Source organism: Manduca sexta, chromosome 10, assembly GCF_014839805.1.
Source record: "Manduca sexta isolate Smith_Timp_Sample1 chromosome 10, JHU_Msex_v1.0, whole genome shotgun sequence".
NCBI lineage: Eukaryota > Metazoa > Arthropoda > Insecta > Lepidoptera > Sphingidae > Manduca > Manduca sexta.
The window spans coordinates 5,333,225-5,346,274 of record NC_051124.1 but is presented as its reverse complement, the minus strand read 5'-3'; the positions used below and the strand labels follow the sequence as shown (position 1 = coordinate 5,346,274).

Genomic DNA, 13,050 nt, shown 5'->3' with positions numbered 1-13,050 from the left:
TATATATTCTTAGTCTATTCATCTTATATTTGAGGCTTGTTTTAATTGCTAAAATTATATATATATCATTATATACATTTAGCAATTCTTATTATTTACCTATTTCTATTATTGACCTTATATACTATTTGTTTACAATATTCTAAAAACCTATCTATTTTATATCTATCTTTAATTATTCTATTTATATTATCTATTTTTAAACTTATGTCTAATGCCATCTCGAGCTCATATCTATTGACTGCGAAGATGGGACACTCGAGCAGGAGATGTGGGACCGTCTCCCGAACGTCAGGGTCACATTGGCACGCCGGGCTCTCCTTGCACTTGAACCGATGCAAGTACTCGGAGAACCCGCCGTGCCCCGTGAACACCTGCGTCAGTGTGGCGTCCAGGACGATCCGCCTTACGACCCTGTGCGCCTCGACCGCGTCCGGAAAGAACAGCTTCGTCACCGAAGCCGTCTCTCCGTCCGCGTATCTCCGGCTCCATTCGTCAATCGAGTCCTTTCGGATCTGTCGTTTGACGAATGAAACCGGACATTTGTCGTAGTGCGCACGGGTCTTCAGGTGTTGTGCGGCGTCCTTAGCGAGTACGTCCGCCCTCTCGTTTCCCTCCAACCCCACGTGTGCCTTCACCCAGAAAAGCTTAATTTTCTGGGTGCGTTTTTCGGCTTCTTTTAGTAGATTTTTTATTTTAAACGCTATGGGGTGGAGGGAATCACCTCTGGTGACGACGTCGAGAGCGGACCTTGCGTCGCTGAAGATGCCGCACGCAGGAAGCCCGCTACGGAGCGCCTCCTCCACGGCTTTGCGGAGGGCGAGAAGTTCCGCCTGGTAGACAGAGCAGTATGGCTCGAGCCGCAACTTTCTGGTACTCGTCTCGGCGGCACCGTTCCATATGGACAGCGCCGCTCCGACTTTCCCATCAATCTTGCTTCCGTCGGTGAAGATACTAAGACCCTCACCGACGTGCCGAGCCAGTTCCGCCCCATCCGTCAGGCATTGGAAGCTCCCGCCCATCCGCTCCGCCGGGTGGTCCAAGTTGACGAAGGCCACAGGAGCCTCCACCTCCCGGTCACCCACTACCTCGCTAGAGTGCCCCCTCTTGATCTCATATAGGAGTGCGGTTTCCCGCACTCTGATGTCAAGGGGCAGCACTCCGGCAAGCAGTAGGGCCGAGTTGAGAGAGACAGTCCTGTAGGCCTTCGTCATCTTTTGCGCGAAACTGCGCTGGATGGCTCCGAGCTGCTTCCTGACACCTAGCTTTCGGCTTGATGGAGCCCATGCGCTTGCGGCATACAAGATCACGGGCTCCACCGCCGCCGTGTAGATCGTCCTGATCACCTCGGGTCCCAATCCCCACTGGACCTTGGCCGACCTCGCGAGCACTTTATACAGGCCTATGGCCTTTGCGCATGCCTGCGTCACGTGGCCGTTAAAGGTCAGTTTTCGGTCTATTAGGAGGCCGAGCAGCTTGATCTCGTTAGACAGACCAATGTCGACTCCGCCCATGTGCAGGATCGGGGTGTCATACTTAAGTCTATTGGTGATAACCATAGCCTGGGTCTTGTGTGGCGCGAACCGTAGCTTATTTCTGACACCCCAATCCCGCACATAGGCCAGAGCCGCATTGGCCTGCCTTTGAGCTTCTCCTGTGGAGTCCCCGTCGAACACCAGGACGACATCGTCAGCAAAAGCTTGGCAATAGTCGCCCCGGCGCTCGAGACCCTGTAAAAGGGGGGTCAAGGAGGAGGTTCCACAGGATCGGCCCCCCAATAGAGCCTTGAACACAACCTTTAACGGTCCTGCGTGCAGACTCGGCACCCGCGTATCGAACCCTGACCATCCGATCATCCAGATAGCTGGCGACCAGCCGTCTGATGTTTGGTGGGCAGCTTTCTTCCGCCAACCGGACCTTTATTGCCGGCCACCAGGCGCTATCGAAGGCTCCCTCTATATCCAACGATATCATGATCAGGACCTTCTTCTCTCGAAGTTTGGCCCTGACATGACTCATCAGATCATAGAGGGAGTCCTCGGTGCCCCTTTGTGGCATAAAGCCGTATTGGCGGTGGCTCATCCTCGGAAGGATGTGCCATTTCAGCCTACCCACCAGCATCTTCTCCAGAATCTTTCCCATCACTGGCAACAGTCCTATCGGTCGGTGTGCTTTGGGAACCGAGTAATCATCCTTACCCGGTTTCTCAGCACAACGACCGTGGCCTCCTTCCAGATCTTTGGGAAGTAGGCCAGCTCTAGGCACTTGTTGGCCAGTGATAGGAAAGACTCCGGATCCTGGCTGATCGCCTGCGAACAGATGTCGGAGGTCAGGCCGTCCGATCCGGGCGCCTTCTTGGGATTGAAGGTCACCAGCGCACTCGTGAGCTCCCCGAGCGTGAACGGTGGGTCATGTATCTCATCATGGACCGGGTCGTTCACGCGCGAGGCGAGCTCCCGAGTGCGCCGGTGATCCTCATTATCCTCCTCGTGAGGGTCGGCCGGGTAGAAGGTCTCGGCAAGATATCTTGCCGATTCCTCCTGACCCAGGGTTTGCCCTTCCCTCACGAGTGGCGTGTCTTCGTGCCGCTTAGTCAGCCTGCCCATTACTCGATAAATCCCATCCCACAGTCCTTCCTTTGTCTGTTTCCCACAGAACTCCTTCCAACTCTGGGATTGGGCTTTCTTTGCCAGAGTTTCGTATGCCTCCTTGGCCTCTTTATATGCCCGTATTGTGCACGCCTTCCTCACAGGTGCCGCCCAACGGATGCGGCGTTTCCGGCGCATCATCTCGCGTTTGGACCTTTCGAGCTCCTTTGACCACCAAGGGATCGCATATTTAGCACTAACTTTCTTTTTCGGAATCGTATCTTCACTGGCCTTTATTATAATTTTGGTGTAATTTCCCACTGCCTCTTCTAACTTTTCTTGTGTATTAATTTTTTCTACTTCTAATTTATTGATATTTTGTGCTAACTTATAATTTTGAATTTTCTCCCTAAATTTTTCCCAATTTGCTTTACCGGTATTATATTTTCTTGTAGTGCTATTTATTGCGATCCCTTGGCCCTTGTGGAGTGATATGTTAAAGGTGATGGTGTTGTGGTCGGAGCTCGTCAGGTCCTCGGCTACCGTCCAGTCCCGGATTCGGTCCAGAAGATCGGCCGAGCAGGCGGTGATGTCCACCTGGCTGGAATAGACTTTATCCCCCCTAACCGTGTGGAACGTCGGCGTATCGCCTTCATTCAACACGTGGAGGTCCGTCTCGTCCAGCCAGCCGCACACCTCCTCGCCTCTCCGGTCGATCTCACGGCTCCACCACAGCGACTTTGCATTGGTGTCCCCTCCTAAAAGTAGGCGTCTCGGGCCCAGACCACGGCAGACGCTCCTCAGGTGGTCGAGGTACTGGTCAAGCGGCTTGTCTGGCTCGAAGTAACACGAGACCACCACCATCTCCCAGGCGCTGGTGCGGACGTTCACCACGACGATATTCGTCGTGGTGTATTCCGGGCAAACCAAGGCGTCCAGGTCTCTGTCAAAGACCACTATGGCCGCCTTGGCCCGCCCTTCTTCCCGCTCCGCGCACTGGAAGATCCTGGCGGTCCCGTAGTTCTTCATCCGACGAGTAGCTCCGACATACGGCTCCTGGACCATCGCGAAGGCCAATCTCCTGTCAGCTGCCATTGCCATGAATTCTTCCGTCGCTAATGCGCTTCTCTGGAGATTGGCCTGCGCCACCTGGTATGGTCGCATGTCGGACGCCGCGCCCGGCGCCGTATGGGCCAGAGACGTGGGGACCACCTTAGCAGTACGCTATGGCGGATCTGGCTAGCGCGTCCCACCTTTTGCGTACCGGGCAGTCCTGGCTGAAGGCGTTGTGCCCGGAATCAGCGATCTTCGCTTTTTGGCAGTTGCAGCACGTTGGTGCCGCAGCCGCCATCCATTCCGGGCACTCCGCCCTCAGGTGCGGACCGCCGCAGTGACTGCATACATCCAGAGATCCACGGCAGAACCGCCTCCCATGTCCATAGCCCAAACACTTTGAGCACTGGACTAGGGGAGAGCGGTCCTCGACCTTGACTCTCTGGATGTCAACGTGCAACGCGCCAGCCTCTGTGAACCTCCTCCAGAGCTGTGGCGACACCTGCAGGACCACGTGCGCCATTAGCGGATTCCGAGCCCTCCGTCTGTAGCGGACGTCCATCCTGTCTTCTTCTTTTTTGGCGCCAGCCAGAAGGCCTTTATTCTGCACCCTTATCGCGCTGATGATCTCCTCGTCCGTGTGGCAATTTAAGAGGTCCTTAATTATGATGAGTGGGTCTTTGTTCTTAATTTCTTGGACCCTTAGGCTTTTCCCATCCTTTGTTAATCTTTTCTTTTACCTTCTCCAGTTCTTGTCTGTCCTCAAAACCCATTATCACCTTCCTTTCTTTAGCTTTTCTTATCCTGTCTATCCTCAGCCCGTCTTCTTTGGCCTTGACGACCTGTCTTATTTGGGTGACAACCTCGTCTCCCGTCTCTTCTTCGTTTTGAGACGTTGCCAGAAGGTTACATTTCTTACATTTTTCGTTACTTTTGACTCCCTCGCATAACATGTAAGTAATTTTTATATTTAAGGTGTTTTCATACATTTTAATCTGTAAAGTATTGGTAGTAAATTCACGTCTAGTTAGTGATTAGTTCTCGCAGTTGAGAAAATGTAAAAATAATTAATAATCATGGATATTTCGGCCTTTAAAATTTCGTCATATTAAATTTTAAAGGCCGAAATATCCATGATTATTAATTATTTTTACGTTTTTCTTCAACTGCGAGAACTAATCACTAACTAGACGTGAATTTAAATTCTTTACTTGCCAATACTTGTTTAGTTACCCAGATTAAAGCCGAAACAAAATGTATGAAAATGGACCTTGAGCTACCACCTTAAGGCAATTTTCGTAACTTTTGAGAACAACGATATTTGTAATACAACTTTTTTATTGTTAACAGTTTACGAACGCATTTCTATTCAACGCATTCAAATTGAATGCACCTAATACTGGCGGGTCTAAAAATTATTTACCCAAAAACGCGTAAATTGAAAAAAAAAAACAATAATGTAACTTTTGCAGCAAAAATGTAACATTTCAGGAAACGAAACGTAACTTACGACTCAAGGGCCCTGGCAACACTGAACACTAGTCATTTACGCCCGAAATTAATAACCAATCCTAATCCAATGTATGCCATCTAAGATTGATAATTCATTCGTTTTTATGGATAAAGCATGCCAATAACCAATCCATAGATTGAGTAAGCTATCTCTAACAATAATCAATCTTTGAGAGGACGGATTACAGATCATAGATTACCCTCTGTTTGAAAATGACAGTTTACGCTTGCCAATACTCTATCTACCCGTTTTGACATTTGATTTGATTGTTGTAAACAATCGCATTTTCCAATCGGACCAATTCCTCAGTTTACTCCATATGTTTTGAATATCGCTTACACTGATTTTAAGGGAAACGAAAAGGCAATGGAAATATCCATATTCTCTAGTGACAGTGACGACAGTGATTTGGAGGGACTAGCGATACTGATAGCGAAACTGAAAGTCGCGGTTCATCACGGGTAATGAAAAGAGTTAACTACATGCAGACCCTGGATGAGTTTGATTTCACGTTTGGATTAGGCTTTCGAAATCTGCTTGCCAATCAGTGTTAGTTAAACTGATCTCGTATATTCGTGTTACTTCTATGTACAAGGTAAATAATTTTTGACATTATTTACAAAAAATACCGTACCTACCGAACTATTAGATAGGTACAAACAAGGGGCAATTGTATCGTTTTTTCAGGAACTATGGTGTTTCTCCATTCCATCAACTTTTGCTGAGGAATAGGAAATATTTATATTATCTTTTTCAGGACATTTGGTACATGGAAACGTCGCTTCCCTGTGATTGCATTGACATTGCGTTTATCTTTACCTAAAGTTCAAACAATAATAATTGTAACTGCAGTTTTGCACAATATTTGTCGGAATCACAGGCTAGAGGAAATTCCAACTGAAGTGGAATTATCAACTGCTGATATTATTAATTATGAGAACAATATAGAGAATCAAGATGTTGGAGAAAGAACAGCATTAACAAATAACTTCTTTACTTAGTAAAAATAAAAATACCTTTACAATCACTGCTATTTATTTTATTGCTTATCTACATTTGTAATTCAAAATAATAATTACAAATTAACATAGTTTTATTAGTTGAAAGTTAAAACATAGAAACAGACAAAATTTCCATACATTATCTATACTATTATATAAAGCTGAAGAGTATGTTCGTTTGAACGCGCTGGTCTCAGGAACTTCCGGTTCGAATTGAAAATTCTTATAGTGTTGGATAGCCCATTTATTGAGGATGGCTATTATATATCATCACACTATAACCAATGGGACCAAAAACGGCTAAAATTGATAACTTTTGAGAGCTTCCGTTACGTGCGCTGCATAAACGGTTAAAGTTATGCAACAATTATGTATAACGGAATTGTAATTTGTTACATAACACTGGATAATGTGTACAGAGTCCAATTATTATTATATGGCACCGAGTTTACTGCGTACTTCATACTAAAAACTAAATCCTTTAAACATTTATTAATATATTATGAACAATGTTATTAAACTTCAGTGTCAAAATATGTCAGCAACCACATTACTCACGTTCCATTTTGAAAGTAATTAAAAGTTTGTATCTTAAATATGACATGTACTAATTGTTAATTGTTTCTATTGAGGGCTAAAATACATAAAATATTTTTTATTACTCCAATTCTTATTTTTCGCAATTAGGCAAATATTGAAACGAATAGTTTGTATGGAAAATACAAAAAGTATTTTTTTTTACGAATGGAATATTCTGCATAAAATGGAATGGTCAGGAGGGAACGCATCTTGAAAGGATTGCCAGCGATCTATCGTTGAAGGCAAGCAAGGATAGGCGAGTTAAGATATTGGCATGCCGATAGGAGACCAATCGAAAGATAGTCGGCAATCTAAGATAGGTTTCAGTCTTGGATAGTAGATACATTATTAATTTCGGGCGTTAATCGGTATGTGCGATCTACGATTGAAGAATTGTAATTTTTAGTTTGAAATTAGAAAACTTGTAACATGAATAATTCTAAGAAATTGTATTTTATGGAAGACGGGCTCAATGGACTTGTTTCCAGAGCCGTAATAAATAAATAAAAAAAAAAAGTCATTTAATCGCCAAGTGACAACTGTCAACGAATTGCCTTTTTTGTGTTGTGCACTAAAGTCAAAATGTGCATAATGCCGCCGTTTCACAGCTGACGTTGATTTTAAAACTTTATTTTATGAATTAAACATTAAATAAACCGAGATAATGGAGGGTGGGGAATCATTTTTGTCGTGCGCTGTGACCATTGAGTGGCTGACTCCTCAAGGTTCAATCTCAAGAAAAGTTGCCTACAAAACAGCTTCACTTCGACTTATTCGAAATGAATTTCGTGAAATGTACATGGAAGTAACATCTGAGAAACATGCAGCTATTCGACTAGCATTAAAGAGTATAAATGTTTTTAAAAAGTTTATGGCCGAAGGTAAAGCTAGCGTCAAGTTTCAAGAGGCGGGTTGCACTTTATTCCTATCAAATGCACCGCCAACTAATCTGGTTTCGTTTTTACGAACCATTTTCGTTAAGATGACGGGTGATAAAGAACAGTTGGCAAATACAACTCCATCGAAACAGACAATAAGAGCTAAGTTACTGAGCGGTAAGACGCAAGCTTTTGAGGAGATAAGTCCAGTAACTGTATCTGATGTGCGCAATGCTAAGAATAAGATTACTGTTAAATCTACTTTGACAACACCTTCTCCCCCATCAAAGAAACGGAAATGTGAAGACGCAGCAAGAGGACCAGCACCAAAGAAGCTTTATTCTCCATCACCATTAGCTGCAACAAGTTCATTAAATCCAGAACAGCAGAGAGTGCTTGAGGCATGTTTGGGTGGCAAAAATATATTTTTCACAGGGTCAGCTGGGACAGGAAAGAGTTTCTTGCTGAAGAGGATTGTTTCTGCACTAGCACCTGATGTTACTGTTGCTACTGCATCAACTGGAGTTGCTGCTTGTCATATTGGTATGGACAATCTCTTTCACTTCTGTTAACTTGCTAATAAATGTTCCAAAATTATTCAATGTAATATTAATCAGGTCAATAAATCCTCTTTACAGGTGGAACTACTCTTCATGCCTTTGCTGGAATTGGTGATGGCAGTGGATCAATAGAAAATTTATGTGAAAGAGCAATGAAAATTCCACTGATCACACAAAAGTGGAGAAAATGCAAACATCTTATAATTGATGAAATATCCATGGTTGACGGTGCTTTCTTTGAGGTACTTAATTATTTGCATAAATTTAGTTGCTTTTTAAATTTTTTAGCATAATACTTAATAAAGATGTTCGATATTTCAGAAACTAGAAGCAGTGGCAAGATATGTTAGAAAAAATGACAAACCATTCGGAGGTATTCAACTCATTCTGTGTGGTGATTTCTTACAACTGCCACCTGTTGTGGATAAAAACAAAGCTACCAAAAGATTCTGTTTCCAATCTCCTTGCTGGGATAAATGTATAGAACTTTGTTTTGAACTCAAAGAAGTGCACAGGCAGAAAGACAAAGAATTTATTTCAATTCTCAATAGTATAAGAATAGGGAGGGTTACAAAAGAAATTAGTGATCGCCTAGTGGGAACTTCAAGACAGAAAATTGAAAGTGATGGAATACTTGCAACAAGGTTATGTTCACACACAAATGACTCCAAAATGATAAATGATTCAAAACTAAATGATTTGAATGGTGAAGACAAAGTATTTGTGTCTCAGGATAGTGACAATGCAACTAAACTTTTAGACATGCAGACAATAGCACCATCAAAATTAGTGTTAAAAGTTGGTGCTCAAGTGATGTTATTGAAAAATATAAATGTCAATGCTGGCTTGGTAAATGGAGCTAGAGGAGTAGTAGTTAGGTTTGAGGAAGGACTTCCAGTGGTAAGATTTAAAAATAAAAAAGAATACACAGCCAAGTCAGAGCGCTGGTATGTCAAGAACTCAAATGGTAGTTTATTATGTCGCCGACAAGTGCCTTTAAACTTGGCATGGGCATTTTCAATACATAAATCACAAGGTTTGACATTAGATTGTGTTGAAATGTCATTGTCTAAAATTTTTGAGGCTGGACAAGCTTATGTTGCTCTCAGCAGGGCACAAAGTCTAGATACTTTAAGAGTACTGGACTTCGACTCTCGACATGTATGGGCAGATCCCAATGTTTTAGAATTTTATCAGAAGTTTAGAAGACGGTTGCAGCAAATGGAGATTGTGCCACTTGGGAGACCTTTGACTGATAGAACTAATAAAAAATTGAAATTAAGAGAAATTTTAGAAAAACAACTACGAAGGAAATGATATTAATAATATTTGAAAGGAATAGTAATTAATTTATGTATTCAATAATTCAATTATGATCTTCATTTTAGACTGCATTCTAAATTAAGTTATTATAGTTAGCAAATTTAATTTTTACTTAGGTAACTAATAATGAAAAAAAATCATAACATTAGCTCTAAGTTATAAAGACTAGATTTTATTCTGGAAATAGACATAATGTATACTAATAATATTCAGAAGAAATAGACATAATATTCAGAACTAAAACTAAATATTTTTTTATGACTTGTAGTAATTAGAAAGCAGCTTGTAATATTAATAATGAAACAGAATTAATAAAATTATTGTGTAATTGGAAGCTATAAACAACTGTTGCTTTTTTTTTATTATATTTTAGTTCTTTTATTTATAGGACAGGTGTCTTAAACCCATCTAGACCAGATTATGTGCTTATTGTTGTATACAAAAAATTCTATTGTGCACCCTAATATGCCAAATACAACTATTTCTATAAATAAGTGCATGTGCATTTGATCTTAGACTTTGCCAGGAATTAGAGATATTAGCCATATTCTTTAAGCTTTGTCTAAGACAGCTGTAGATATACAGAGTATCAATATATACAAATACCTTCCTTCAAATTTTTCTTACTAGAAAAATTAAATCGGGGAACAAAATGTTTCTGTAATTTATTTTTAACTGTATGGTAAATTATGTATCCTTAAAATTACTTATATTATTTAAATTCTTAAACATAGAATATGTGTCTTATATTGAATGTAAGGGGCCGTTCAAGTATTACGTAACGCAATTTGGAGGGGAGGGGAGTCTTGTAAAACGTTACGATTCGTTACAGGCGCGGGAGGGGGGTTCGTACAACGCGTTATGTTACATTGTATTTTTTATTTCAAAACAATAACAAAGGTATTTTAGCGATTTTCCGGTACTTTTTTGAGGGGTTGGAGAGGCGGAGGCGTACAGGAAAACTTTACGGCGCGTTACCTGGAAGGGAGGAAGTTTCAAAAATCTTCAAAAATTGAGTTACGTAATACTTGAACGGCCCCTAAGCCAAGTCTCATGACGTGCTTTAATAAAGAAAAAAATATGGAATGTATGCAAATGTATTTAATGAATTTGTCTCTTACACAAAAATAATGCTATTTTCCAGTTCACTCCATAACAACCCTTATAACCAACCTGAAGTTAGTCACATAACATTTCTTTCAAGTTCCATGACACCCCTAAATTTCTTAAAACAATGATGAGTGCTACATTTTGTCAAATTTGAGACTGCCCATAAAGGTTGGTGTCAGATTTACATAATACTTATACTATTAAATTTTTACCTAGACTCAATAGATGTTAATATTTCAATTTGCTCTTCAAGGGTTGCATGTTTTTCTTGCAAGCATTTAACAATATATTTTAATGACTCTATATTTTGCTCCTGCTCTTTGCGAACCATCCTTGATTCTTCCATGCTTTTCTGAAGTATTTCCACATGTTTCTTAGTTTGTACTACTAAATCCATCAAGCGTGTGTTCAAATGGTCTTGTTTTTTTATCATGAGCCACAGTTGTGCCTCATTGGGTGCGTCAGCTTTACACTTCAACTCATCAGTTACAAAGTTATCCAAGTTGACTGGCTCCTTCATTTTGCTTAAACTTTGTTTGATATTATTGGTGAGGTCAGACTGTGGCATTCTGTTTAATAGTCTCTCAACTTTGGATTTGCCTGGTTCATTCTGAAAACAAGATTGTTTAATTTAAATGTATGAATAAATAAATAGATTTTTAATTATGCAATGAAGAATTACATGATTTTTTTGGTATCCCTAATAATTTCAACATTATTTTCATTTCTTTAATTTGCTTACAACTACACCTGTGCAATTGGACCTTATCCTTAATTGACCTATACAGTGCCTACATAGAAATACTTTTTACTGCTAGTAAAATGGTCAATTAACTACAGAATCAACAATAACATAAAACTTGCCCTCATAAGTGTTTTTTGATTAGAGGTTACAGAAAACAATGTGGGTACAGCGTGGTCTTTCAACTTCTTTTGGGCATCAAAATACTTCAGTTCAAAATGCTTTGAACAAATTCGGCTTTCCATCCAGTCCAACACACTACACCTATGTTTCAGTATTCTGAGCCATTTATTCCGCATTTCTGTCGTTGTTGGGCACCTACAAATAGAAAAAAAAACATTTTTATATAAATTAAAATTCTTATACAATCAAATGGCAAACCAGGATGTTGTGTATAGTCCTTTTATACATAACATGGAATCCAGTGCTGCCAGGATAGTGAGATGTATTATTTGTATTTGTAACATTAAAAATCTGTATAAATTTTAATTCAAGTATTTATTTGTTAGGTACCAAAAATATTTTTGTTTGTAAACAGTGCTGCTTTTCTTTTTAGACCCAGTATTACTATTTTTGTTTGCATAAGCTATCTCTTGCAGGATATAGTTATCTTCTACAGTAGTATATATGTACCGAAAAATACATCCAAATTGCCAAAAATCTTTAAATTCTGTATAAATTATTTATGCATTGTAAAAATCTGTATAAATACATATAAATATACAAACCTGGCCGCACTGACGAAATCTTTTAAAACTCCAGGAGCATAGCTTTCATTAATATCAATCTTTTAAGAATAAAATTGTATATCAAAGAAAGCTATACTTCTGCCTAGCTAACTAACTCACCGATGAAAAGTGACGCCCGGTGGCTTGTTGTGCGAGGTTGTTTTGCAATTTTCTATAGCACAACGGATAGGAGACATATTATAAAGTTATCGTCTTATTAGGTTAGTTTTATATGAGTAATATTCAGAAGAATGGATTTATTGTGTCCTATCCAAAGTTTTTGTTTTATGAAAACTGCACCAAACAACTTTTTGACAGCAATAAAATTACTAACTGACAACCAGCTGACAACTGATTACTGACAAGTTTCAACGATGTTGCCAGATAACCGCTGTAATAATCGAGAAGCCCAATGATCCTCGATTATGCTACGGGCCATTAGGCCGGGCCTATATGCCTGGAGATTCCGTTTGTTTTCAGAATCTGAACCCAGGTCCCAGAATGCTCCGAATCCCATACAAAACACCGTATCTCACAGACATGCAGAATTTTTGTTCTTCCTTTATAATATGGCTTCCACCGTTTATCTATCGCTGAATTCGCCATTTACGAGTAAAAATAATAGCAGACACAAAACAAAAGTCTCTGTTGAAATTTTCCGTGAGTGAATGATAATGAAAGATAATTTTTCCAGATTGATCAGGAAAATCGTATTCATTCAGTTTATATTAAAGAACGGAAGTATATTTTACAAATTGGAAGTTTATTTTACTTTTATAGGATTTAAAAAAAAAATTAACGTAAGTATCTTTTGTTAAAACTCGCAATGTAACTTTTTCAATATATCAAACAGATATTACTGAAAATTGTTTTAAATACAATTTCTTTATATGCATCAATGATAAATATTATTCATGTAAGCTTTGGCCCTACTACTGTAATATATATTTTCATCAGGGGTCAAAAAGTAAACAC

General features: G+C 40.3%; 2 protein-coding genes across 2 annotated transcripts; one reads left to right on the top strand and one right to left on the bottom strand.

Annotated features, from left to right (window-relative positions):
• Window positions 1-18: 18 nt before the first annotated feature.
• On the bottom strand, window positions 19-2,142 carry LOC119188929. Its single transcript, XM_037437190.1, has 3 exons — window positions 1,846-2,142; window positions 219-1,730; window positions 19-48 (listed from the first exon to the last, which is right to left on the bottom strand). Exons 1-3 carry the CDS (start codon window positions 2,140-2,142, stop codon window positions 19-21), a joined length of 1,839 nt encoding a protein of 612 aa, XP_037293087.1.
• A 5,120-nt stretch (window positions 2,143-7,262) lies between these two features.
• LOC115440241 (ATP-dependent DNA helicase PIF1) lies at window positions 7,263-11,276 on the top strand. The gene is made up of 3 exons (XM_030164463.2): window positions 7,263-8,155; window positions 8,251-8,414; window positions 8,494-11,276. The coding sequence occupies exons 1-3, from the start codon at window positions 7,399-7,401 to the stop codon at window positions 9,487-9,489; spliced, it is 1,917 nt and encodes a 638-aa protein (XP_030020323.2). The 5' UTR covers window positions 7,263-7,398; the 3' UTR covers window positions 9,490-11,276.
• The last annotated feature ends 1,774 nt before the right edge of the window (window positions 11,277-13,050 follow it).

Bases quoted from the DNA above. Each gene is read 5' to 3' on its own strand.
- LOC119188929 (XM_037437190.1), bottom strand. From the start codon at position 2,142: ATGGGAAAGATTCTGGAGAAGATGCTGGTGGGTAGGCTGAAATGGCAC. The intron at 1,731-1,845 runs GTCAGGGTTCGA...CCCCTTTTACAG, and splicing joins GCTATCTGGATGATCGGATG to GGTCTCGAGCGCCGGGGCGA. The intron at 49-218 runs GCATTAGACATA...ATATAATTTTAG, and splicing joins ATAGATATGAGCTCGAGATG to CAATTAAAACAAGCCTCAAA.
- LOC115440241 (XM_030164463.2), top strand. From the start codon at position 7,399: ATGGAGGGTGGGGAATCATTTTTGTCGTGCGCTGTGACCATTGAGTGG. The intron at 8,156-8,250 runs GTATGGACAATC...TCCTCTTTACAG, and splicing joins AGTTGCTGCTTGTCATATTG to GTGGAACTACTCTTCATGCC. The intron at 8,415-8,493 runs GTACTTAATTAT...TCGATATTTCAG, and splicing joins TTGACGGTGCTTTCTTTGAG to AAACTAGAAGCAGTGGCAAG.